This window comes from Talpa occidentalis, unplaced genomic scaffold (assembly GCF_014898055.3).
Source record: "Talpa occidentalis isolate TD23 unplaced genomic scaffold, MPIMG_talOcc4v2.1 talOcc4.6, whole genome shotgun sequence".
Taxonomy (NCBI): domain Eukaryota; kingdom Metazoa; phylum Chordata; class Mammalia; order Eulipotyphla; family Talpidae; genus Talpa; species Talpa occidentalis.
Window position 1 is genome coordinate 122,626,028 of NW_023604972.1, and position 27,883 is coordinate 122,653,910.

At 38.2% G+C, this 27,883-nt stretch overlaps 3 protein-coding genes across 8 annotated transcripts in view; 1 reads left to right on the forward strand and 2 right to left on the reverse strand.

Moving 5' to 3' along the window:
- Positions 1–2,696: 2,696 nt before the first annotated feature.
- Positions 2,697–11,769, reverse strand: BRIX1 (biogenesis of ribosomes BRX1). 2 transcript variants are annotated; one of them, XM_037530655.2, is made up of 10 exons: positions 11,568–11,769; positions 9,070–9,181; positions 7,661–7,704; positions 5,695–5,765; positions 5,376–5,425; positions 5,203–5,276; positions 4,999–5,049; positions 4,773–4,874; positions 3,392–3,520; positions 2,697–3,152 (listed from the first exon to the last, which is right to left on the reverse strand). In XM_037530655.2, the coding sequence occupies exons 1-10, from the start codon at positions 11,724–11,726 to the stop codon at positions 2,883–2,885; spliced, it is 1,062 nt and encodes a 353-aa protein (XP_037386552.1). In that variant the 5' UTR covers positions 11,727–11,769; the 3' UTR covers positions 2,697–2,882. The 2 variants fall into 2 exon arrangements, with proteins under 2 accessions (XP_037386552.1, XP_054544442.1); XM_054688467.1 differs by lacking the exon at positions 11,568–11,769 and adding an exon at positions 10,568–11,424.
- Positions 11,770–11,879: 110 nt separating this feature from the next.
- Positions 11,880–18,525, forward strand: RAD1 (RAD1 checkpoint DNA exonuclease). Of its 3 annotated transcripts, none has more exons than XM_037530656.2 (6): positions 11,880–12,038; positions 13,038–13,278; positions 14,158–14,266; positions 14,858–15,119; positions 16,934–17,032; positions 17,377–18,525. In XM_037530656.2, exons 2-6 carry the CDS (start codon positions 13,084–13,086, stop codon positions 17,558–17,560), a joined length of 849 nt encoding a protein of 282 aa, XP_037386553.1. In that variant the 5' UTR covers positions 11,880–12,038; positions 13,038–13,083; the 3' UTR covers positions 17,561–18,525. The 3 variants fall into 3 exon arrangements, with proteins under 3 accessions (XP_037386553.1, XP_037386555.1, XP_037386554.1); XM_037530658.2 differs by having other exon boundaries at positions 14,861–15,119; XM_037530657.2 differs by lacking the exon at positions 11,880–12,038 and adding an exon at positions 12,171–12,876.
- Positions 18,526–20,767: 2,242 nt separating this feature from the next.
- The window catches only part of TTC23L (tetratricopeptide repeat domain 23 like), a 44,673-nt gene continuing 37,557 nt past the window's right edge, over positions 20,768–27,883 (reverse strand). For 2 of the 3 annotated variants that reach the window (XM_054688466.1, XM_037530661.2), the window contains exons 12-13: positions 24,157–24,261; positions 20,769–22,319 (exon numbers count right to left, since the gene is read on the reverse strand). In XM_054688466.1, coding sequence (XP_054544441.1) covers positions 24,180–24,261 — 82 coding nt within the window. In that variant the 3' untranslated portion in view covers positions 20,769–22,319; positions 24,157–24,179. Of the gene's footprint in view, positions 22,320–23,528; positions 23,584–24,156; positions 24,262–27,883 lie in introns of all 3 variants that reach the window. The other variant, XR_008549386.1, reaches the window with a different exon arrangement.

The following is a 27,883-nucleotide window of genomic DNA, read 5'->3' on the forward strand; positions in this document are numbered from 1 at the left end:
TCAGCTGCCAATATTATGCGACCTCTAATAGTGCTTATCCTGACCAATATGAATGAAAACAAACACAGTAAATAAGATGACTTAAATTGGAACAATTTAAGAAGGAAGCATCAGCACATTTTAAACAACATACTAAATAACTGCACCACCAATACTGAATGAAATTGTGCTGACCCCATCCACCTACCACTCTTTAATCCTTACTTTTCTGGTCTAGAATCCTACATTTCTAAAATTGATTTAGGTTAAGAATGCAGTTTGGTTGATCTGATACACTACTTTATAGGACAGAAGATCTATGCAATTGATCTATACAATTTGATGTGGCAATTGTTATTAAAACACATCAACACACCAATACATTTCATTGTTCCTGGAACATTTACTTGCTAGGTGTTGCTTACATTTGCCAACCATGGTTATAAATAACATCTGTTGCTAACAAACATCTGTTGTACAGGATTGGGGTACCCAAAGTTTAGGAAGGTTGTCCCTTCCCAAATATCCTGTACCTCCACAATCAAAACAAACCCACTCATGGCTCTATACACCACTGCCCAAAGAATTCACTACTCAAAATTCACGCATATGCCTCTTTTCCAAAGAAAGAAGATACCATTTGGTCTTAGTTTGTAAAGTGGTAACAGAGGATTGTGGAGTCTTTGAAGGGAAAAATGAGGTTTCTCCTCATCTGACAGTGGAATGGGGGCAGGGATGTGGACAAAAAGTGACAGTACTTTTTCATCCTCTAACTAGTTTGGCTTTTCTTACCTCAGTCACTTGCCTCTTTTTCCTCCAGAGGAAAGATTTATTCTTGCCTATAACCTACCAAAATTTAAAGACAATTACACTGGATATAAATTTCAGTCGGAAGGCAGGTTTTTTATTAAACAGGGAGACTTCTAAAAGAATATGGATGGAGACGAGAAATTCTCACTAAAATGAGGCACTTTTAAATGACTCAAAGGGAAGTATTGTGGACCAGAAAAATATCACTCTGTTGAAAATGATAATCAAAATTGTTAAATTGGAAATAAAGCTCTTGCAATATACATCTAAAAAGTATTGGCTCTTCATTCGAAATTTACTTGTTGATCCAGTTTATTTTATAACCTATAATTAATTTCTTGAGTTACGGGTATTTAGAAGTAAATCCTGAATACCAAGATGGCTTATTTTCATCCAAGTCTACATTTAATTGCCTTGATAATGGCCCTTTTTGCACTTAATCAGATTTGAGCTTCACTAGTCATATATAAGTATTTTAAGTGAACCTCTGACCAGCATAATTTAGATCTCAAGTAGCCTAATTTATATTATTTTAAACTAATTATAGACTCGGGCCTTAATTTCTTTGCAGAAATTAAGATGAAAATAAAGGCATAAAATTGAAGTGCGGGTGTCAATCACTAAGATGTCTAGAATGTACTATAAAAATGAGCTTACAAATCAGCAAAGTAACTACCACACAAAGCAAATTTAGTCACAAAATATCTAATACCAAGAAAAGTATTCATTTTTTCACCTGTCAAATTGACAAAGATCGTTTCACCATTGTCAAGGGTAAAAGGAAATGAACCCTAACCTCTGAAAGTATATTTAGGGGGGTACAATCAAAATGTCTTAATGTTCATAACCTTTGACCCAAATTGTACTTGCACAAAATAATTCATAGAAATGTTTGCTGCAAGCACCTATGCCAGAGAAAGAAAACTGAAATACTCAAGCATCTAAAAAAGGGATTGAGGGCCTCCCGGGTGGCACAGCAGTTGAGTGCTGGACTGCGAAGCTGCTTGTAGCCTCTGCAGCACTGGTGGCCGATCCCCGGCCACCGGGCGAGGGTCCCACATGGCGCGCAGACCTCTCCTGCTATTTGCTGCACCCCTTAGCAGTATACTTCATCACTCTGCCTGTTCTACTCTCCGCTCTGACTCTGGTGAATTCTCTCACCCTCTCGTGCTTGTGACTGTACCCAGTGCTTGTATAAATAAATAAATAAACCTAAAAAAAAAAAAAAGATTCTTAAAAAAAATAAAAAAAGGATTGAGTATACAGGTATTACATAGAGTGGAATACTGTGCAATTACTAATTGTATTATAGGACATGTTCAAATGTTTAATGTGAAATAAAAATAAGTGGGTGACACCATCACACATGCATGATCCAACTTGATTAGTTATATACATATATGTATATATATGCATCTATCAGCACCTTATCTTGTCTTTCCATTATCTCTCTCTTCCAGAACAGTAAGCCCAGAGCTTTTCACTTCAAATAAGTTCTTTCATGAGGGAAAAATTTAAATATTCTGGTGCCTCCTAATCTTTTCTCTTTTGACTATCAATTCTTCACATTATTAGTAATAGTAATTTCAAATGTTGATTCTCAAAATCTAAGAATTTCATTGTAGTTCTTGGAAGTTAAGAAAAGATCAAAGGTTAACTTTTACAAGGCCTCTGTAACAGGTGACTCAGGGACTCAAAATGTCTCAGTAAGATGCTTTCCTTTCTCCCAGTCTATCCCCATTTTACTATCCAAAGTTATGCTCTCAAAGTGCCTAAAGATTTGTCTTACAAGTGATGATGACGCACATATTCGTTTGAATTTCAGCTTTGCTAATCCAAGAAAACAGGCTTAAACCTTAGTGTGCTAAGTATTTTAATACCAAATGAGCTTTCAAATGAAAAAGAAATTAATTGATGAGTTCTGGTGATACTTTATTTAGAAAAACATAGCCATCACTGAAGCCACAAAATTGTAACTTTTCTTTCTTTTTAAATGCTACAATAATTAGCTATTAAGATAGTCCTGAATAAAAGTATTACACAATGAATACAAAATAAATATAAAATAACTGAAAAATCAATTCTCCATTGACTCATTTTGTATTCCTACTGTTCATCTTCTGCTTCATTTTTCTTTGCCTTTTGTAAATTCTTTTCTTTCTTGTTGTTAAGTCAACTTTTGGCTCTGGTTTTACCCACTGTATTTCTACTGGTTTTTCCTCAGCTGGTGTAACAAAAACATCTTCAGTGGGATCATGTGGAAGAACAGTCTTTGGTTCTTTCTTTCTTAGTTTCTGCACATCTTTCACTTGCTGTTTCTCTTTGTATTTTGCGGCTGTGATGGATCTTATAATACGCCGATGCTAGAAACAAAAACATTAGGTGTTCTTGAAATAAACATTTTCTAATGGCAACAATATTCACTTATGAACCCTATTTGCCTTAACACTTAATGTGTCATTTTAAAAAAAAAAGTGATTTGCAAGACTGTATGCAGCAGCAAACCCAAGTTCAGTCTAGTTGACAGAATAGTAATTACTTGCCTGAATTACTTTGGCTAAACAGTTCTGGGACAACAAAGATAATAAACAAAACAACTTACCATGTTTGGTGACTGGTAATGAGGATTTTCATATAAAGTTGGTCCTCCAAAACTTCCCCGGAAAATCTTTATGAGATTTAAGACAAAACGAGGTCCTATTTCTACAAGAGCAGCATCTTCTTCTATGATCTTTAATAAAAAGATTTCATTTGGGGTTAGATATACATACTATTACTAAAAGATGCATTAGCTGTAACTTCATTACAAATGTGCCTAAAAGATCACATAAACATAGAGGTAAAACTTAGCAAGTGGTCAAATCAATATTTTCAGAAGTATATTCCTAGTTACAGGCAGTTGTCATGGGAAAATGTTTTGTCAGTATGTTCTTTTAAAATCCTATAATGTGAATTTCATTGTTATATTGCTTCTTACAACAAGAATATTCTTAAACAACTGATAAAAATATTTTTAATACCAGGACCACCATAACAAAATATATTAAAGTATCTTATTTGGAACCTTATTAAAAGTTAAATCAGTTACTGAGTTGTTTTTGTAACTAATTCAAATTAGATTAAAAGACATATAAAAGGAGACATGGTCATTTTTCAATACTACATATTGAGGCCACTTTTGACCTGCAAATATTAACGTTGTTGGTTCAGGTTTGTCTGCCCTTAGAGGTTAAGAAGGGATAATTTTTATTTTGTTTTGCTGTTCTCTTCTTCCACCTCTCCATCTTTGGCAGACTTCTTATCCTGCCAAACTCCTACTTCAAGATTTCCAGACACCTCTCTTCCTAAATGAGTCACTGTATGATTCATCTAATAGTCCCATCAAACACATTTTATACGGGTCATTTTTTCCTAAATCTTTACTCCCTTCTCTCCTCCCAGGTAGAGTCTATCCCCTTGGGGCAGAAACTTGTATTTACTGAACATATAGTGAATTCATTTCTTAGGAAATCTTTATACCATACTGATAAATCTTTATACCAACTGATAAATATGAAAAGAAGTAGAGAGAAATCATTTAAGGTATAATATAGTGCCATTTGCTCCAAGTTTCTGTGTGGAAAAGAAAGCTATTTAAAATACAAGGATTCAATATGCATTTTCTGTGTCCCAAATGCTATGCATCCCAATTTATATCAAAGCATAATTAAAAAATTAATTAAAGCTCGGGGCCACCCTGGTGGCCTAGGAGTTAAGTCTCAGTGCTATCACCATTAATGCCTGAGTTTGATCACTGGCCAGGGAGCTAACCCACTTATGGGGCAGCAGACCTCTACTGTCTTTCCCCGCTGTTCCCTTTACACGTAAATCTGCCTGTTCTGCTTCCCACTCCATCTCTGGTGAATCCTCTCACCCCTTGCACCTCTGGCTTATATCCCAGTTCTTCTACATGTTAGGGGAAAAAAAAAAAATTTAAAGCTAACCTGAAAGTTCCGAAACCATATCCTGTTATCCAAAATTGTGAATGTAAACACATGATCCACAAATGGTTGGCTTTTGGGATGATACCGTGGGGTGCTAAATATCTAGTTTAAAAAAAAAAAAGTTATGTTATATATCATGTAGGCGTTAGACAGCTAACTTATGAAAAAGCCCAAAAGATGATATTCATTTGTATTACTAAAAGTTCTTTCTACAAAAGATATTTACCTGAATTAAGAGTTCTTTTAACAATGCATAATGTGGTAATTCATCAAATGTCTATAAAATAAAGTACACATATTATTTGACAACAATATACTTTGTTTAAAACTTTTATGTTTAGTAAATTGAATTACATAACTATAGCCAGTAAAAAACAAACATGCAGAGTCAGAAAAAGAAATTAAATTACATTAAATGAAAGACACTTACGGGGTCAAAAGACAGAAGGGGTCGAGAACCTTTTAAACAGTTTCCAGTCATCTTCAGCTCAGCTAGTGTATGAACTAGAAAAATTACAATGAAATTAAGTTATAATTTTGATACAATTTCCCCAAAAGTTTTTCAATTTTTTTCATAAAGTATTTTAAATTGAGTCAACTTACTATTTTGAACAAGGAATTTAGCAGATGGCCCATGAGGTGAATTTGAAAGCCTAAAAAAATATGAAGGAAGCTTTTTCAACTAACTAGCATTTAGAGTGCAATAAATGCTCATGACCTACTCAAAATTAAAAGACAGCACCAGGTTTTCATAATATTCATGTATTTAGTTTTCTTTAAAGGTTTCAAATTTTTTTAAGCCAAATGAGTTTACTCCTTCCCTGCCCCCCCTTTTTAAACATAAAAGAATGAAAAGAGGTCTAAGAACAAATAACAAATCCACTGAAAATAGTAAGACCTTATTTTTTATACATTTTCTTACCACATATAGAGATCTTGTTTCTTTTTAGCTTCAAAATAAATACATTTGTTGCAGTTTTTCATTTCACAAACCTAAATGGAGCAAGGAACCGAAAAATTAAGGGCATTAGAAAAATGAGAACTAAAGTAATTCAATGTATTTAATACGCAGATTCCGCAAAAAGTATTTTAATAAAAAATAATTCAATGCAATCAACATTTTTAATCCCTTCCCCCTCCCTCTAAATTACACAGGTTATAGGCCTCCACAGTTTAAATCTAGGTAAAATTCTTTATTCACAGAAAACAACCATTATGGGTCCTTGGGGAGTCTCCCTAACATGTTTTGTCCACCTCTGGTGGAAGAATCTAAACTTTCTGGTCAAGCATTTTAAAGTTAACTGGACTCACTTCTGATCACTGGGAACTTCTTCTGACAACTGTTCCATGCACAAACTACAAAATTTAGAAGCAGAAACCCTAGGGATAATGCACACTACAATTAGCCTCACTAATCCTAGGAAAATGCAGTCCTTATAGAACCAAAGATATCCTTAATAATGGTCATTTCTAATTCTAGCTTATTTTAAGATCAAGAAACAAGTTTTTATCTTCCTAATTTATACTACCATTTCTGTGATTCAGTTCTGTAAAATCACTAAAGGATTAGTAAAAAGCAGAAATACACAAAACTACTTTCAAGTTCAATTTAACTTCAATGTCTTGAAGATTTACAAAATCATACTTAAGAAATACACAAAAACAATATAGTAATGAAGACCTGTATTACTATGGTCTCTAACAATCTGATACAGTTTGCAAAAATAATGAACTACCTGAAACCTTAAAACTAGTAAGTTAAAAATTCTTAGGCCCAAAGTTTTTGTTTCTTACTGGTCTTAGAATCAATATAACAGTCAACTGGCCAGCCTCAGTTGCTGAAAACCTGTACTGTTTTATTTCTCCTCTTTTCATCTGAAATTCTAGTATTTGTTTATAACTTGTCTCTCTCACTAGATTATAAGCAGGATGACAGGGGCATTGCTTTATTGAACAGTATTCATAGCACACAGAATAATGCCACAATACAGCTGGGCCTCAGAAGTGTATGCTAAATGAATAAAAGTCACAGTTTAAAAGAATTACCTGAAAATAACTTGTGTAATTTTTTAAAAATCTACTTTAATTAAGGTTAGTATCTTCATCAATATTTTGCAACAATTTAACATGTCGTTAGTTTGTAATATCTTAAACTCAAATACCACATACAGCATTCTGAATACTGGAAAAATGCTTTCTATAAAATGGGGGTCTTTAAAATATTTGTTTCTAATTATATTTGCCAGTTGGTAGTTTTTATAAGTATCTACTATGGATTTAGCTCCGTACTAGACATGGGGAAAAAAAGAATGAGATATGCTATCCATGTCCTTAGGAAATTTCAATGTGCTGTTGAGACAAACTAAATTAAGAATGATCAAGAAATAATATATACTGAAACACTAAATCATGAGACACAGTGAATACTATAAAAATTTAGAAGGCAGATTACTGAGGAGTTAATAATACTTGTATCTTCTAAAACAATTTAAGTCACTAAATAACTGACTTTTTAAAAAATGAACTACCTTGGGGCCTCCCTGGCGGCACAAGGGGTTAAGTCTCAGTACTATGAAGCAACCCACAGACATTGTGGCATGAGTTCAATCCCCAGGGAGCTAACCCACATGGTGCAGCTGACCTCTCCTGTCTCACCCGTAGCTCCCCTCAGCAGTGTATTTCAGTAGATCTGCCTGTTCTGCTCCCCACTGTGTCTCTGGTGAATCCTCTCACATCCACCCCCTTCACCCCAGCATATCTGGCCTACACCCCAGCTCTTATATGCATAAATAAATAAATCTTAAAAAAAAAAAAAACCTACCTTTAGTATTCCAAAATATTTTTAAGTACAATATTCCTATATTATTTTAATTAGTTTCTAAAATTACCTCATTAATCACGAATAACTTATCTTTGCGATCCATTTTAGTATCTATAAAAAGGCAAAAACAAATAGAAGATTTCAAATCATATTTCCAGAAAATTACATTTAAAATGTTTTACAACCTATATTAATTTTTATAATTATAAACATATAACCTCTTTAAACATCTACATTCTTTTTAAATGTAAAAATTAGTTCTGAAAAAGTATAAATTATGACTTAAGTATGTTTCTCCATCTTTATATAGTCTTATGAATTAATTTTAAAAACAGAAAAATCCTCACAAATCAAGGTTCTATGACTTCAGATTAAGGAAACACTCAATACACTATAATTTGAATTGATGAAAATTTCCTTCAATTTTGAATCATAGGTGTCACAGAAAACTGATTTTAAAAATTGGTTTTAGATTATCATGTCGAAAAAAATCTCCATATAAATTTTCTCTTACTACTTTCAGAAAGTTGAAGATTAACAGTAGATACCAATTTGAAAAACAGGTAAAAATTAAAACCAGGGCCTCCCCAGTGGTGCAGCGGGTTCGGTACCGCACTGTGAAGATGTCTGCAGCCTCTGCAGCATGGGTTCAATTCCCAGCCCGCCAGGGAGAAACCCACATGGCACGGCAGACCTCTCATGCCTCACCCAATGCTCCCCTCAGCAGTGTCTTCAGTCTACCTGTTCTGCTCCCCACTCTGTCTCTGGTGTATTCTCTCACCCTCCCGTGCCTCTGACTGTACCCCAGTTCTTGCATAAATAAATCTTTAACAACAACAAAAAAAAGGAATGAAAACCAAAACCTCCCAAGACACAAAAACAGCAGCGTGACTGCCAATTTGAAACTTAAAAAGAGACCTTCACTTGCCAGTGAGATGACCCACTGCTAAAAAGAATAGCTTGGATACTAAAAGTAGGCTGAGCCCTAAGATGAACTGGGTGCTTTAAATACTAGCCAAGGTCCATTAACTTTTAAAGTTTTATTTCTTCTTTTTTTTTTTAAACTAAGAAAGCAATACATAGCCATCCTGAATCATTTAGTGGGATAAGCCAACTCCTGACCTCAAAGAGCATTACAATTAAGGCATTCCTGGGCATTCAAGAAATGCTTCAATAGTATCAGGATAATTGTTTAAGAAAGTGAAGAGATTTGATGAATTTTGCACAGAACTTCTAACATCTGAAAAGATAAACTTTTGGGGCATTGTGGTTCTAAACCTTCCATAGTTGAGTCAAGGAAGTGTGACTCTAAGTGGAAATATATAAATAGGCAAATTTATAAATACAACTTTTTAAATTGAATATATTTGATACAACCTTGTGTGAATTTATGACATTCATGTTACTGTGATCCATTTCTACACTGTAAAGACTATTGTTCAAATGTTTAAAAGTATATGATACAAAGGTACCTACCTGCTTTTGAGTGAGGCATCAACATTCTCAAGTCCTGCATCAAATGTCTTGTTCTGAAATTTATTCCTCTGGAGGAAAAGATGAGAATCCGTTCCTTATTTTTCCACTTGCCCTAAAGAAAAAGAAAGTGTTCTAAAAATTTTTTAATTCACTTAAAACTATCTTGTTTTATCACAAAACTTCCATGTAGCAATTTGGATTCTTTTAATTCAATCAATCCATAGCATTCACTTACCAAGACTGGCCCCCCTGAAATATTCTCTTTGGATTTCTTCCTTTTTGGTTTTTCTTCAAACTTTCCAATTCTTCCTCCTGATTCTAACAATTCTCTCTTATACCTCATTTAACTTAAGCAGAGGTTTAAAAACAACTTAGGTAAGGTACTCTCTCCAGTCTGAAATCCAAGTATTTGCCTTAGCATCTCAAATTCAACTCTAGAATACAAAACCTTGAATCCAATAAATTCCTTGCTATTTTTCTGATGATGTCAGACATTTTACCTACCCCTGCCTCTCCATCTTCTACTTGCCCCCTATCATAACCACTATGCTGTCAATTAACAACTCTTCCGTCTTTTCTATTCACACAACCCTAGTGTCAGACCCTTATAATTTTATACCAACTGCATATTTTCTAAATGGTTGCCTCCTCTAATAGATATGATCTACTAGCTCCAACTGTATCTTTTAAAAGCACCGTTACAATCACATCCTTACCTCCCAAGGTTGTCTAAACAAATCTCAAAATGTTGTATCTTTAACAATGGATTCTAAAACACATATTTTTATCTTACTATTGCCTCAGATCAACCTTACATGTTAGCCTATCTAGTTCTATTTTTAAATTTTCAGCACTTTTCCCACTCCAATACCTCTCACCTATTTCTTTTGGAATTCCTTTGTATTGTTCCCTCTCATTTTTGAACAATGAAATTCCAACCCTACTTTGAGATCCAGCTCAAAGACTAACACATTCATGATCCCTTACCAGATTACCCTGGAAAAAAGTTTTCTTTATCTAACTGCCATTAAATTTTGCATATTATGACTCAGATCACAGATACTATCCTATTTCTTCCTAGCTCCTTAAGGAAGGGTAAACTAACATTTACTGAAAATCTACTAAAAGTTCAGTTTATTCCTCACAAAAGTACATATTTTCTTCCCCTTAACTTGTGGATGATAAAAGAACTCAAAATCTCACACCGTTAACAGTAAGACTAAAATTTAAACACATTTCTTTCACTCCTCAGAAGTAACTGCTTCCCTAGAATGTGCTGCCACAGCACAGAGTCATTGATTTTCACCTACCAAGAGCTAAAGTACTATGCTAAGCTTAGTACTCTACAAAGTACAAAGACTTTAATAAATCAAAGCAATCCTTGTCGCCACAGAATTCGATCTAGTTTAAAGGGCTCTCAAATGGTTTCCAATTCTAAACTTGAGTGGAAGTTAGGGCCAACAACTAATCTTATTTTGAATAAAGAGCGGTAACTTACATTAATTGTTCCTTTCCTTCTCAACTCCAACATTTCAGGAGGAATAGGCTACCAGTCTAGTTTCACAATTCCAATGCAAGATGAAACCTAACTTAGTAGTGTCTGGAACATTAAATTCTGTTGAATACCAGTGAAGCTCATACTATCTAGTCTAGCTTCCATTATCCCTTGAGAGGCAAAGACCTGATCAAGTATGTCATAGTCGGTCCCCAGGACAGCAACTTTTTAAAGGACGGCGTAAGCAGCTTCAGGATCCCTGACTGACAGTAATTCACCATGGCAGGAAATACTAATGACTGGAAAAGATAAGCTCAAAAGCGAGCAGTATTTTTAAAAAGCATTATCTCTGGCCCCCACTTTGTTACCAGTAGTCAAAACACTGGACCTTAATACATTGAGGAGTCACCCCCTCATCCGCGGTGGCCGGTGTGGAGCAGCTATGGGAGCAGGAAGTACGTTCAAAGACCCGCAGTGGCGTGGAAGCCTGAAATCACCACCGGCACCGACCCTACGTATACGGTTTTCCCTATGGAAGAAATACACGTGACCAAGTTTAATTTATAAATTAAGCACTACGAGAAATTAATCGCACTAATATAACAACTATAGCAGCATAACGTAAGAAGAAAAATGTTAGTGTGGTCGCTCACATCACCTTATTGCAATATTTACAAGCACGGCTGGCTAAAGATAACTGAAAACAGAAAAAGCGAAGCGCGGATAAGGGGATGCCACTGTAACTCCTAAGATGTCCCCCGCGCCCCCTTTTTTCGGGGGGGGCCCGAGTAAAAGTTCTGAAATGCGCCTTCCTGCCGGCTGCCTGCTGGTCACGTGCACACGGCTGATCTATAAACGCGGTGGCCAGTCCGGCCGGTTAGGAGAGCCGAAGCCCAGCTCCCGCGACGGCCGCACGACCGCGAAGCCGGCCGAGGGACGGGTAGCCCCGGGCAGGCCTGCGGAGCAGAGGCTGCCAGTGTAAACCCGGAGCTGCCCTCGCTACCTTGCAAACAGGGCCCGGGATGCGGTCTCTGTCTTCTTCCTTCGCCTCCTCCGCCGTGTTGCGCCGCTTAGCTGGCGGCGTGGCATCTTTTTCGCCTTTTTTCGGCTTCTTGGCCTTAACTCCCAAACTTCCACGCCGTTTCCTCTTGGTCGCCGCCATCTTGCCTCACCCCCCTTATTCCCGGCCTTCCTTGCGGCCCGGCCGCTCCCTCCCCTTCCGCGCTGCAGGGTATGTTGGGCTCCGCGCCGGTCCTCCAACTCTATGGTGCCTCCTTCCGGCCTCTGCGGCACTGCGCGCTCGGCGCTCTAGGACTTCAGTGTCTCGATGGTGACGGTGGCCGAGGTGGCGGGGCGGTCTGAACTGAGTGGCGGGAGCCGCTGCGCTTTCTCCCTTATTTCCTGGAAGCTGCAGATCGCTTCTTTAGTCAGCTGGTGGGAGAGAGCCCTCGGGGGGCTGGACCCCACCGCAAAGGTAGGGTTTCTGCGCCCCTGGATCCCGCACGCGTAGCTGCTGCGTCCACGCGGCGGGCAGGTGGACGGACTCGTCTGGGTCTCGGGCTCGGTGCGCTCGGGCCACCTGCCCTGGGGGTGCTGCGGGGTGAGGCCGGTGGCGCGGGGCAGCTCAGAACCGTGGGGAGTCTTCGCCCCAACTTGGGAGTGGCGACATTTGCCCCCCAACTACCGTGTTCGTTGCATGTTTACATGTTCACAATTTTTCGTGTGTTAACGTTCTCTAAGAACTAGGAAACCATAGTTTGGAGAGAGAACTTCCCCCAAGTTAGAGAGTAACTTTGAATGCAAGTTAGTGACTCACTAGTGATGAGAAAATATATTTTTCAGCAAATGAATATAATAAAGATTCCAGCAGAACTTCCAGGCCAGGGGCAATGAACATGCCAATGCAGGCACAATCAATAAGTTTGCTTACTTATAGCTCCTTCCCTTTCAAGATTCATGGCCAGGGCCTCAGCAGTCCTATCTACAAGGTCGGGCAGCCGGCCAAGCTGGTATCTCTCTCCAAGGCCAACCCCGAATGCCTGCATCTTTTGCCCCTTGCCTTGCCTCCCTTGTCTGGGGACTTTGCCGCAAATGGTTGTGCCAGCTGAAAAATGTCCGTGTAACAGATATGGAGAGAGTTGTGTATAAAAGGAACTCTTGGTCTTTAAACGGGTGCTCAGAACTTACGGGGCTCCCCAGGTCTGGGACCTCATGCATGAGTAATAAAGCTTCTCCTGACCTCACCATTCCTGAAGTACCGCTTATTCTTCCTCTGCCTGGGTAAAAGGCTGGAATTCATTTCTACAGCACTAGTAAGTGGCAGAGGTGGAGGTGGGGTTTTACCCTGGTCAGCTGAGTTCAACACTCTGGCCCTGTCTATGTCGCTTCAGGGTGGATTGAGGTCCCGGGCCTCGCCAGTGGTGATGGGGAGGTTTGATGGTTGAGTCTCAACTGTGTTTATTCATGGGCGCAGGCCTTGGCCCCTAGAGCATCCTTCCAGGCTGGATGTGCTGGGCGCGATGCCTCTCCTAACCACACAGATCCAAGATGAGAACGACTACAGCTTAGTGGCCAGCCTCGACAACGTCAGGAATCTCTCCACTATCTTGAAGGCTATTCATTTCCGAGACCATGCCACATGTTTCGCTACTAAAAATGGAATCAAGGTTACAGTGGAAAATGCAAAGTGTGTGCAAGCAAATGCTTTTATTCAGGTATGGACACAGGCACCTTGAACCCCGTGACATAGGATATTCTTCACCCAGTTTAACAATACAATGTCATTGTATTATTGTCATTGTTTGAATTCTTTGTCTCTCTTGGTAACATTCTTTTCTTGTTTTACAGAGAGATAATCATACTGTCTAAATTTTACTAAGCTAAAATGTAGAGCAGGCACTCTTCTGAATGTTTTATGTATTAAACTCACTTAATTTCTCATACTAGCCCTATGTGGTAGGTCTGTTGTTGTTCTCATTTTACTCATGTGGAAACTGAAGCATAGTTTGATTTGCCAGGTTCGCACACCCGGCAAGTGACTGAGTTGAAATGAAAACCTGAAACATGTTTCTAAAGTATATGATCCTTTTTTTTTTTTATAGAGGCAACTACCTGTTATTAAAAAAGATTTTTCCTTTTATCGGTTATAATGGAATTCTCTTTGAACACTCAAGTACACAGTATCACTTTGGGTATAGAGGGATAAAGACATGGTTCCTATTCTCAAAAGAAATTGAAAATGCACTTGTGCATTATCAACTTATTTTGCTTTTTTCCACATGACAGTCATGCTGATGGGCACAAAAAAAGAGATAAGGGAGAATTGGGTGGAGGTAGTTTAGCTGCAAGAAGCTAGGTGCAGGACGCTTCATAAGGTTTTACATGGGACCAGAATCACTGCCATGCCTTTACCTATTAAGCAGTGTAATTCTAATGGAAAATAATTGAAAAAAAGCTTAAGATTTTTGGATCAGTAATCTGAAATTATTTTCCTGGTGTTGGTACAATATTGTTACTTTAAGTCTAGAGTCTTACATGTGAGTTTCATTCCTCTATGTATAAAGACATTTTCATGTTTACTTTTTTCCCCATAGGCTGGAATATTTCAAGAGTTCACAATTAAAGAAGAATCTGTTACTTTTCGAATTAATTTAACTATCCTTTTAGACTGCTTATCTATTTTTGGATCAAGTCCTATGCCAGGTGAACATTTTATTATTATTATAACAGTATAAAAGCATTACACACAATGGTCAAAATACAGAAAATTTATTAGTAACTGATAGACGTATTTCTTTAAAAAAAATCACTCATATTTCACTGGTCTGTCGTGAGTTCTGACTTCACAATATTAATAGAAAATGTGCTTGTGGTTCTCTTCATTTTTGCAAAAGTATTTACATCTTTAATTTACAAACTTTTGGGATTTTAAATTTGAACTGACCAAAAAAGGAAACTTTGAACATGTCTTAAATAATCTTTAACATTGTGAACATTTGTTAGTTTTCCCTAACTTGTCCATAATTACGCATTTGGTGGCAGAAAGAAATAGAAATCAATTCTCTTAACTCCCAGTTTATTGTTTTCAAAATATGTTGAGAATTTTTTTGAGTCATAAATTATGTCTATTTTCCCACATGCTTTCCTATAAAATACTTATGGTTAGGGATTTAAGATTGGTTATTCCATTACTATGGACATAAAACTATAAATACTCTTGTTATATGTATCATTTGTAGAGCCACTGAATTCAGAGCTATAAAGCAAAGCCCAAAGTATGATTTCTTTCCTTAGCAGGGACTTTAACTGCACTTCGGATGTGCTACCAAGGTGATGGTTACCCTTTGATGCTGTTTCTGGAAGAAGGAGGTGTAGTAACAGTGTGTAAAATCAATACTCAGGAACCTGAGGAGACTCTGGATTTTGATTTCTGCAGCACCAATGTTATTAATAAAATTATTCTTCAGTCAGAGGGGCTCCGTGAAGCATTTTCTGAATTGGATATGACAAGTGAGGTCCTACAAATCACCATGTCTCCTGACAAACCGTATTTCAGGTACTTGAAAGCAGTACAATTATATTAATGTCGCCTTGATCTCCCTACTTACAGTTGCTTAGGATGCAGAGCTTTTATTATCCATGTTCTTACAGTTTTTAAAACCTTAGAGAGTTTTTATCCTTACCTTATCCTTTTGCAGATCAGGAAACTTAAGATCCAGGAAGGTTAATGCACTACTTAAAGCTTCCTAGTTAGGTAGTGTTGGTTTCTAAACGAGTGGCCCAGTCTCTTAATTCATGAACTAGTGGTTGTTTTATTGCTTTACCTATTTCCTCTTACAGATCAGGTTAATTATGAGGACAGTTAGGTTTAAACTTTGGAAAAGGTGTTCATATAATGTGGTATCTCTTTTCCTTTCAGGTTAGTACAGGATACACAATGAAGTAGTTGTTTTCTATACACGTTTATTCACTTAGTATGTATTCATCACCTACTGTACGTAGCTCCTTTATTAAAGAACACCATAAAATCAGAATAGAGAGGCCTGTGAAACAGCACTGGAGGAACAAAATAGCATGCCATTAAATACTAAAATATAAGAGAATAGTACATGAGTGTTGAGGAAGGATTGGTCTAGGTAAGCAGCTTAAGGGAGGGCGGTTTTTAGTGGGAATATAATGTCAAAACTGTCACGCTGCTCCCGATTGTGCTTGCCCAGCAGATTATGAAATGGCAAGTCATTTTTCAGGATTAGAATTAGTTTATATAGAGAGTGTTTATATATAATGGCTTCTATTCAAATCTTTTAGAATATGAAAGACTAAAGGGGCTAAATACATATGGAATGAGAGGTATAAGTTCTTTTTATATATCTACTTAAGAACAATTTCAGGACTATATGGCATGAGGCAGTTAAAATTTTGGCACGAAAGTTGTTAAAATATAACCAAAATGGAAATCAACAGAAGCCTATAAGTGGCAGTATGAAATGAAATTTCAGGCACTTTAACAGAATATTTCAAAGGATCCACATCTAAATGCTCTCTCTGTAAGGGTAAACTAGATGGATCATGGTATTGTTTATCTTCAACATGAACAATAATTCGGTGGTGGGGTACTGCAAATTGAAATTTTTTACTAGATACGTTGAACTTGAGGGAGCCTGTAACACTAGGGAGTATTTGGGATATACAGCGAGCTCAGGAGGTAAGACTGAGAATCTAGATTTAGGAATCATCATTCTGGCTGGGCATGGATGGGGTGGCTCTGAGAAAAAGGGTGCCTTAGAAGAAGAGGGGAAAGGTAGATCCAGGGAAAACCCAGCACCTAGGTTATCTATCAGGCTACTCTTAAAATAATCTAATCCCATAACATGATAAAGTTCTTAAAGACAAAACAAACATGTATAAATTTTCTACACATAAACCTCAGGTATTACCAAGCCAAGAATACCATAAAATAGCGTGCAGAGCAGTCTTAAGCTATAGAAAAGCCGTTAATTGTGTGGTGTGGCAGTAAAGATAGGGAACAGGATTGCAGACTTGCAGATGATACAGATCTGTTTCGTCATTATTCCTAACTTACATATTTCTGATTTTAAGCTTGAGAAAAAGTGATTATCAGTCAGATTACAATTCTGTGACTGATGTTTTTCAAAGCTGTTTGTTGCTAGCTCTTCTGTACTCACAGCATCTTGTGGAGTCTTTATTAAGGTCATTGTTAAAGTGTATTGTCTGTATTTGTTAACATATCTGTTTTCACTCACCAGAACGAACTTCCTTTAAAGGAAGTGTTTTGTTTTCTTTATTTAGATAATAATGTGGGTTATTGTTGGGCCAGTGAATAAATGAATTGTTCATTTTCTGCCATAGGTTATCTACTTTTGGAAATGCAGGAAGCTCCCACCTTGACTATCCCAAAGATTCTGATTTGATGGAATCATTTCATTGTAATCAGACGCAGGTCAACAGGTCAGTCCTCGTCACAGAAATTACTTTTGGTGATGAAGATTAAGTTAAATATCAAATTCCTATTACATTTTTCAAACTTTTTAATTTGTTTATAGTATTTTAAAAAGTGAACAATAGGGTTCTTGATTTATTCAGGGGATTTTGGCTTGTAATAGTGGTAAAATTAAATGAAGAGAAATATTAGTAAATTGGACAAGAATTTGATTTTCTTGTATTCGCTACTTGGTAATTTTTGGCTCATTTTTGTCCTTTACTTGGGAGTTATGAGCACTGCTTTAAGTGTGTTCAAATAACAACTTTTTATTTACTAACAACTTTATTAACAACTTTTTTACATTCTACAGATACAAGATTTCTTTACTGAAACCCTCCACGAAGGCATTAGTCTTGTCTTGTAAGGTATCTATTCGGACAGATAATCGAGGATTCCTGTCTTTACAGTATATGATTAGAAATGAAGACGGACAAGTATGTTTTGTGGAATATTACTGCTGCCCTGATGAAGAAGTTTCTGACTCTGAGTCTTAACTGTGACAGTTCACTGTGACATTTCTGTAAACACTCATGATAGGTCATGTTCTCATTCTGGGTATAGTACTCTTCATGATTTCTTTCTGGCCTTTCTAAAGGGAAGCAACATGGAGAAGAAAGGAGCACCCTGAGTTGCTGTGTATTTTGTAAAAAAGAAAATGTTTTTATGTAATAATCATAGATTATCTAGTACTTTGACTCTCCCAAGTTTCTGTTTTTTGAATTCATAGGAATCCTAAGATGAGTAAATTATGTGTTCAGTTTAAGTATGACATTTCAAGAGTCTAAAACTTTAATATTTGATAAAATCAATCTGAAATGTTATTTTATTTACTTATTATAAAAAGCAAAGGTATATGGGCATTGCTTATTAGTTTGAATTCTGGAGGCCCTACCTTAGGTCAGGGTACTTGAAGTGTGCTTAGATCAGCAATGTCAGCACCCCCTGGACACTTGTCAGAAACTGTAGGAGTGGGCCTGCAAAAAAAAAGCTTCCCCCAGGAAATTCAGATGCTTGTTAAAATTTGAGAGCCATTGTTTTAAAGGATACCTTGTTAACGACAGCTTTTACTTGGACTGGATTGCTCTTACATGTGATTTCTTCTCAAATATTCTGAAGTTTAGGCATTTCCAAACAAGTCTGAATAACTAGACAATTGGTTTTTAAAGTATACAATTTTGAAAAAATTTGTGAAGAGGATACGTACGTCTTCAGAGTTACAGATTTCTTTCTTCTCAGTATTGCTCAGTGCAATAAATAATTATTAGGTACTTTCTGTTTTGAAGTTTCTCAAACAAAGATACAGAAAACCAGTTATTAAGCGATTTTGCACTTTCCTGGGTAATTTTCAATGTAATTATTTTTATATCATGTAAATATTTAATAAAGTATAATGCTAAAATTATCTAACATGTTTCCCAGTAGAAAAAATATTTAAAATGAAATATCTGTGCCGTGTGACAACAGCTCAGTGTCTCTCAGTGAGCAGGTACTATTGATCTTTTAAATGGGACAGTTCCTCATGGGAACTGCAGTCACCCAACTGTGGGATTCATTTAGTCTCCCTGGTCGTGGTCTTACCTGGTGCTCTTCTACTGGTAAAAGTGCCCTGGGTGATGGTTGAGAACTGCTGAATGACAGTCACCAGAATCAGGATTTATTTGAAATGCCCTACTTTAAAATAAACCTCATAGCATATAGGAAATTGAAGAGTATAATAGCAAAGCCCCTCAGGGAAAGAGATATATATATATACCAACTACCTACTACTATAGCTAGTAAGTATTTAATAAATATTTGTTAGATAATAGAATTTCCACTTTCAGGTTATATTTTTAGCATCTTGTTAGTCATTATTTCCCATTATTTGCCTCTGAATTTATTATTTTTTTTTTTTTTAGTGATGCATAGACCAAATGGTCTTTATTAATGTAGAAACCAGAGCCATGTGTGACAGGTAGTTTCTGCTTTGGTGACTTGGAAGCTGGAAAACTTCACAAGCACTACCTGGGACCAAGTGTGTCCCTAAAAGGCAATACAGTTAACCAGTACAACTCAAGACTTCTCTGAGCCAACACAGGGTCGGGGCCATGGCCTTACCTTGTCAGAGATTAGGGAGTGAAGATACCATAAGGGCTCAGGAAACTCAAGATCCCTCCAACAAATGGGCGAGCACACAGGTCAGCTCCACTGAGCACACTAGGTCGACTGCCAGGTGGTAGTGATGAATGGCTTTTCCACATAGACTGGCAGGGACTAAAATCTGGCAGCTTACACCTGCTCCCCTGATCATGGAAACATAGGGAATCTCCCATGTTTATCACATGTGAGCTTTTCTGTGGTAGAGACCAGGGCTCTGGCTAAGTCACCACATCCACTGCACTCATATGACCTTGTTCTTTTTCTTAAAGTCTAGGTTAAGTGGGTTTTGCAGATAACAAGATTTCCCATATTCACTGCAGTCACATGGCCTTTCTCCAGTGTGAACTTTGAATGAAACTGGACCTTGGAATAACATTTTCTAGTCAGCACACTCATAATGTGTTATTCTATCATGTTGTCTCTGGGGTTCAATAAGGTTGGAGTGACCTCAACAAATCTGTCACATTCACTGCACTCATAAGACCTTTCTCCATTGTGAACTCTGGTGTTTAATAAGGTCAGATTTTGCAAGATACTAGCTACTATTAAGGATTTCCTGTTTGACCTTGGAATTTACTAAACTTTGTTCTAGTTCCTATAAAAGCTCACTAGGGGGAGCACTTCCTCTGGCACAGCAGGATACTTTGGCAATTACAAATTTATGTGTTGTATGGAGAGTATTACTGAGCTTTAGTTTTGCCTTTTTGAAATTTATCTCATTTCGGTAAAAGTGTATTCACCAGGAATGGATAGGTCATTTGGTTTTCCATTTTTAGTTTGCTTATTCCCTATTTAATGTGACGCTTCTTAGAATTGATGAAATGCTTCAAAGTAACAAAAATTACAGTTTTGTTAAATCCTACCTTCCATAAAAATAAGTTTTGTAACAATAATTTTTATAAAGTCAGGGAATTTCTGTGCAGTTGTCAAGTCGTCCCACTAAACAGTAGTTACACTTGCTGAAAAGCAGTAATTCTCAACAGTGTGTGGTAGGGAATTTTTCAGAATGATAGAGACTTCCTTCTCCCCTGTCTTCACACTCCCTGCCTGAAACACCATCTGTTGGGCCTGAGAAATCAAGGAAATTGTGTAGTGTTTTCTCTTTTCCTAATTATTATTAGGTGATATCTCTATAAATATGTCAGGGTACATACAGGCCAGCAGCAGGCTGTACCTCTAACATTAGTTGTCCATTCCAGGAACAGACAACTAATTATTGGAAATGCCACAGGCACTATGAGTGTTTCTGTTAGCCATATCTCAGTCACCACCAAAGGCTTTGATAATTGGTAGACCAAATGTTTGAAGTAGGTTTTCTTTTGCAGTTAGTATTATAATCAGTACAATAGATATTAGTAATGATGCTCACTGGAAAAACTAGAGGTATTTGAGGATATGTGCACTGACTAAATTATTTCAGAGTAGCTGCCCATGCTTGCATGGAAAGGATATAAAAGTTAATGAGGCCTGCAGCCTATACCCTTAGGCCTAGTTTGCCAAAGTCCTGGCTCCTGATGTCTTGTTTCCTACCATTTAATAATTTTTGGTTGCTTGTTACCAAATGGATTCGGATAGTCCTATCTCTGGAGTATTATCAAGTTTGCCTTAGGTGGACCTTTCATGGACAATGGTGGGTGAACTACCAAAACAGAGAACGAGCTTCACTGAGCTTACAGAACAGGTTGCATAAACTTTTTTACATGCCTGATAATAGATGTTTATTAAAATTTGTTTGAGAATGGCACACGTTAAAAAACAGGAGACAACAAATGTTGGTGAGGATGTGGAGAAAAAGAAACTAACCCTACACTGCTGGTAGGAATGCAAACTGGTACAACCACTATGGAAAGCTGTGTGGAGATTCCTCAAACTACTAAAAATGGAGCTACCATATAACCCAGCAATTCCACTCCTAGGGATCTACCTAAAGGACACAAAAACATTAATTCAAAAAGATACCTGCACCCCTATGTTTATTGCAGTACTATTTACAATAGGTAAGATATGGAAACAGCCCAAATGCCCAAAGATAGATGACTGGATCAAGAAGATGTAGTATATATACAAAATAGAATACTATTCAGCAATCAAAAAAGATAAACTCATGCCATTCACAACAAGAAGGGATCATTCTCACTGAAATAATCCAGAAGAAAAAAGAAATGTATCACTACAGGAGGAATATAGGGGAACCAAATTAAGGGATCAGGAAAAAAAATTAAAAATTTAGCAGGCAACCATAAATCAGAGACATTATGTGAGAGTGAGGAGGAAAAGGGATCGAAACAGGGAGAGAAGAGCACAAGGGACTATGGTGATGGTTCACGGGTGAGTTGGTGATGGGAATTTCATGGGGACTACACAATGATGTAAAAGAAAAAAATTAATTTTAAAAAATAACAAAATTTGTGTGGGGGACAGTTTGATCTGGCCTTGATATTTTTTTCCAACTTGATAAAGAGATTGTAGACAAAAGGCTAGCACTTATCCATCTCGAATTAAGAATATGACTAGATTGGCTGGCGACTAGACTGGCTCAGGTCTGTTAGGAACATCAGGTGTTTGATTGGAATGTATTTCATGACTTCAATAAATCAGATGAGGGAAAATGATTCAGAAGATCAAACATGTCTTCACAAGGCAGTTTTAGGGACCTCAAGTTAAGACTAAAAATACTCCCCAAAAGCATTCAAAATGTTCACTACCTAAGAATGAATAAATTACCTAAGTATTATTAAACCCCCTGCCCTGTGCACAAAATAAATCATAATTGAAAGGAATGAGATTCGTTAGAAAGAGAGAAACAATAGACAACAGCGTTCCAGTGACCTAAGAAACTAAAAATATGTGTCCAAAAAAGATTCTCTCCACCTCCCCCCCACCCTCCAGTTACTGATCAGGGGCCTGATTTCTAATGGCTCTTGGGTACTTTACCTGTAATACTGTTGCTAAGCAGACTTTTTTCCCCAAAGTCAGCTGGTCAGCTTTTGATTCGCCACTGCTGGCAGTGTTGATAAATACATACTGTGGTCCAGAATGTCTGGTATCGACAAGGTTGGCTTTATTGTCAGCTGTCTTGAATAAAAGTTTTCTCTTTTATCGATAATAGAAGACCTAGAAGAAAGGAGAAGACTGCATGTTTCTTGTTGCTGGCCTTCTCTCTCTTCAGCACCAAATCACGACTTTGAGCTAGATGGCTGACCTAAGTCTGAGGCCACTGACTTTCACCATGTGACTGCACCCCTAAATTCTGAATTTAATGGGGCTTCCATAATGACACTAGAGTTTTGGGTTTTTCTCCTAAAGAGCAGAGAGCTCTTCCCTTGATTCAGATGGCAAGCAAGGACACCCGAGACACCTCAGTTGTCTGAATGACAGCTGAAAAAACTAAGGTAAATGGCACTCCTCATCCGCTTCATGACTTCGAGGTGATTTCTTAGCAGCACAGAGATTTAGAACCCAAACTAAAGAGAGGACCTGCCTTCCCTTTTCCTGCCATTAAAATTTTCATGCTCTGATTTCCCATTACTGGAGGAGCTGGGTTGGAGCTAGAATAATAATGATTGTGATTTGGCTAAAGATCTACTAGGAACTTCGATTAAGTTCTTCAGTGGCCTCCTCATCAGACCTCTTGCCCACAAAAAGTTTATTTTTCATAATCCCTATTTGCCTGAAAAAAAAATTTGGTCTATAGAAATATGAGACACAAAATTTTATGAGCAATCTAAGGCTTTTATATGCAAAGTCCACTAGAAACTCTGGCTTACCTTCTCTTTCTACTACTCGACTGTACAAAATAGTTAAACCAACTGCCCAAGGGTCTCATAAAGCAGGAACAAGGACAGCATCAGCACAGCAACTAGACTCAGCCTTGGGCCCACTGCTCTCCCACCACACGGTGGCAGGATTCCCCCTTCCTGAAACCCTCAGGTCACTGAAAAAGACCCCGGTATTTCCATCGTGTCTGTAATTATCTACTTTGGATTTAAGTAATTGTGCCACGCTGTCTTGTCTATATTATCTATGTCTCCAGGGCTGCTGAGCTCTAGCTCACTTTTCAGATGTCAGACACCAGCTGGGTGGCGGCTTTTCAGTTACTAGCCCTGTCTCCTTGCGTCCTGCACCCATGGTGTAAGCAGGAGGTCAAGCCAGAGGCCAGGTTTCAGTAACAACAAAAACAGCTGTCATTTATGACAAGGTTACCATGGGGCCAGGCATGCTGGGAGACATTTTACATACATTATCTCACTTATTTTCACAGCAACACTGAGAGATAGGTATTATTCTCATCCCATTCTACAGATGAGGAAACCAGGATCATACCTAGCTAAAAGTTGGTGGTTCTGGAGTCTGAACCCAGGCTTCTCTGTCTCCAGAACTAGAGCATCATAAAGAAAAATTAGTTCATAGGGTTATATTGAAGTCACGCTTCTACAAGCAGATAAAATAGTTCATGGGTGAGATAGCTGCTGTTCACAAAGCCTTCATTATGTCCTGAATGGGGCCCAAATTCTCTACAAACTATAAAAGCATTCCTGCACCCTCAGTTCAAGCATGCGCTGCAGCCCCCCTTGCTTTCAATAAATAATAGTTTATCCGCTCTGGGTCTAAAGACAGTATAAGGTTTGATTTGCCAAAATTTAAATTACTAACCATTTCATAAAGAATTCAGGTACAGATAGTACAGATGTTCTTTTTTTTTTTTTACTTTTTATTTTAAACTAATTTCTTAACACGCTAATTTAGTTTAGTCTATTAACAATTCTGAGAAATTCTTTGGGGATGAATGTGTATCACTGTGTTCAGCCCTGTCTGGTTTTTCTAAAGTGATTTCTGTCACTGATCCTTATCTTCCCACCCTCCCCATCCCCATTTAACTATGCAATTCCTTGGAATCTGCATTCCTCACAGTGCTCCTCAGGAAATGCTGCCTCCAACACCAGGAACTTACACTCCCTCACCATACGCCTTCTGTCACACCTCCGTGCCTTTGCATATAGTGTTCTTTCGTCCTGCGTTGGCTTCTTTCTTCCACTTGGATGAACTTTTACTCGTCCTTCAAGAAACAAATGAAATCCTATGAAATCTCCTGTTTCCTTCGATTGTCTCCTTTCTGCTCTCACCACACTGAGGTGTCTATGACAGAACTGATACTTCATGTTTTCATTAATTCTTCACATTTGTCCCTTGTTCTAGATAGTTCTTTAAGAATAACGAGCATGAACTACCTTTACTATCAACTGCATCTCTAAGTACAGGCAGAGCTCACATGTTCCCGAGATGATTGATGAAATAACAAGGAAAGCGAGGCTCAGAATGTTTAGGCAACTTACACTCACGTAGCTGTCTCAGATCAGATTTGGTTTTTGGTCATGAGGTGCCTTGAGTCCAAGCACACAGCTCTTTTCCTAGGCCTGAGTAGTAAATTCATGGCAGAAATTCACCTGTTCCCCCGCTCATACGCCATGACACACAATATAAATAAATTGGCTCCACCAAATCCAGTCTTCTGCATGTGAACCTCAAACATCACTGCAGAAAACAACCAAGTGGACCCATGAAGTGAAATGTATTTGTACTTCTTGCCCTATTCACACTAAAACCTATCAATCCACTTAGTTGGCCTGGCAAGAAGGCCTCTTGATTGTAGAACCCCCCAGGCACAGTACTCTGAGTTGGCATGGCTTAGCAGCCTCTGTCTCCCTTCAGAGAGACCACCAAGTAGGAAGCTACAGGTTCCTAGCTTTTCATTTCTTTATCTGCTCCAGTGTTTCCAACTATTTCTAGGATCCTGATTTGGAAAAGATGCTGGACTCTTAGCACCTGATGCCAGAAAAGATCGTACTCCCAACCCACTCATACCCCAAGAGGGTTGCTCAAATATTTCTCTCTTTAATTTTGTAGGGACAGTGTTGTAACATTTACAAATAAATGGCAGGGAAAGAATACAATGCAACAGCCTGGAAATAATCCAGTTTCTGGAGCGTGAATACTTCAGCACTGACGTCTTGCCCAAGACTGGTCTGGCTGACACAGAACTTCCTGAGCATATCATTTACTCTCCTTCTATTTGCTGCAGTTCTCTCTGGAGTTCATCATTCAGACCCTCCATTGCTACTTATATTTCTTTGGCTTTCCCTCTCTAATTGCTCAGCCCAGAAGAGGCTGTGCCACTTTGTTCACATGACCAAGAAAACAAGGGATCATCACCAGATTAGTGGGCACTGAACCGCCCCTCCTGTAAAGAGAAAAGTATGGTTTTCCTTGCTCCTTCCATTGGCTGCTATAGCTTAACACCCATGAAAAGTTATATCAAAATATATTCTTGGCATGAGTTTTTCTAGAGGTGTCAAACAATTACAAAGACAAAGTTGAGGTAACTAACATGCTTTCATACATCCAGTAAGTTTGGGTGACTCTTGAGAGTTGTAAAAATATTTGTTGAGCACTTACTATATACCAGATAGTATGCTAAGTGCTCTGTGTTAATGCTGTCATTTATTCTTCATTATATTTCCATATTAAAGTTACTATTCTAATCCTCATTACACTATTAGGTGTCTATCCAAATAATATGAAAAATTTAACATGAAAATATCTATCTATACCTACATACACAGCAGCACTGTTCACAATTGTCAAATTATGGAACCAACCAAGTGCCCTTCAACAGATGAATGGATAAAGAAAGTGGCACACATATTCAATGGAATATTACACAGCTGCAAAGAAAGATGAAGTGGTGGCATTTGGCACAAAATGGATGGAGCTTGAGGTGATTGTGTTGAGTGAAATCAGTCAAAAAGTAAAAGACATATCGGATGGTTTTGCTCATCTGCAGGTTATAAATAGCAAAAAAAGAATTACAAACAAGGGTTTCCCTGGTGGCACAGCAGGTTGAGCACAGCGCTGTGAAGCTGTCCGCAGCCTCTGCAGCGCCGGCTTGATTCCTGGCCAGCCAGGGAGATTCCCACATGGCACAGCAGACCTCTCCTGCCGCCCGCTGCTCCCCTCAGCAGTGTACTTCGGTCCTTCTGCCTGTTCTGCTCCCTGCTCTGGCTCTGGTGAATTCTCTCACCCTCACCTCTGGCCTGTACCCCAGTGCTTGCATAAATAAATAAATCTTTAAAAAAAATTACAAACAATAGAAGAAATGAAAAAGAAGATAACAATTACCAGAGGGAACAGGGAAAAGGGTGGAGGTGGCGGTGCATGGAGGCAGATTGGGTATGGACATGGTTGGTTTGGTATATATACACAATGGAATTCTACTCGGTGATCATAAAAGATAACCTCATGCCATTTGCAGCAACATGGATGGAGCTTGAAAGTGCCGCGGACCAGCACAGCAGTAGACAATGAGGCCATCTCAGGGTTGAGAGAATCATCATCTTCCTCACACCCTTTAGACAGCCTCCAAGATGCTCTCCTCCTGCCAACACTATTTCATTTAGTAGCACTGCCATTCCCAGATGCCCAAGCTAGAAACTTCTAAGCTGCCTTTGGGTTTTTGTTTGTTTGTTTTTAAAGATTTATTTATTTGTGCATACAAGAGCTGGGGTACAGGCCAGAGGTGTGGGTGGTGAGAGGATCCACCAGAGACAGAGCAGGGAACAGAACAGGCAGACTGACTGAAATACACTGCTGAGGGGAGCAGCGGGCTAGACAAGGAGAGGTCTGCCTCGTCATGTGGTTTCTCCCTAGCCGGCCGGGGATCGAACTCATGCTGCAGAGGCTGTGGACCTCTTCATAGTGTGGTGCTTAACCCTTTGCGCCACCAGGGAGGCCCTAAGCTGCCTTTGACTCTTGCCTGCATTATACCTCATATCTAATTTGTTCTAAAGAGTAGTCAACATAGATTCCAAAGTTTCTCAGTCTATCCTCTCCACATTCCTTCTACTATGGCCTTAGATTATTAACACTCTCAACCTCTCTCCTTTGGACTATTGTATCTGCTCCTAACTGGTCTCCCTACTTTTACTCTCTCCCTGGGTCCCATCTGCTCTTCCCAGGACTTGGCAGAGTTAATGCTCCAAAGCCAATAACTGGTCAGTTCATATCCTGCTCGAAACTCTTTGATAGTTGCCTTCTGTCTACTGAATGAAACTCTAAACTCTCTAGCACAGCACATCAAATATTCCAAAATCTGACCCCAGTGACTTCCCCAAGTCAACCTGAACATGTTCCTACTCAATATACCTTGAACTTCAACCACTCTTATTTTTCCTCAGAAATCTCAAATCTCCTTGAAGTCTGCTTTTGTTCATACTCCTAAAATGTCCTCTTTCTGACTTCTTTTCTACCTGCTGATATTTTACCTTTTTTGAAGACCCAACACCCTGCCCCCAGTTTACACACAGTTTCCACCCACACTTCCAGCTCCACAATTTATTGCATATCCTCGTTTACATTTCTATTCAAGCTTTAGGACAGACCAACTTGTAATCTGGCCATGCATCTGTTATCTGGAAGGACTCTATCTTAAACATATTAGTATTTCTAATGCTTAGAAGAAGCTCAATATGTGAATGATTAAAACAGAAGTCTATTTGTGATTTAGGAAAAAGGCTAAAAGGCTATGGAGCTTACTTTTGCATCTGAGACTTTCTATGTCTTGTCTGTGTACTAGAGTAAGATCTTACTTGAGACCCTTGCAATTATCATTTAACCTTGGAATT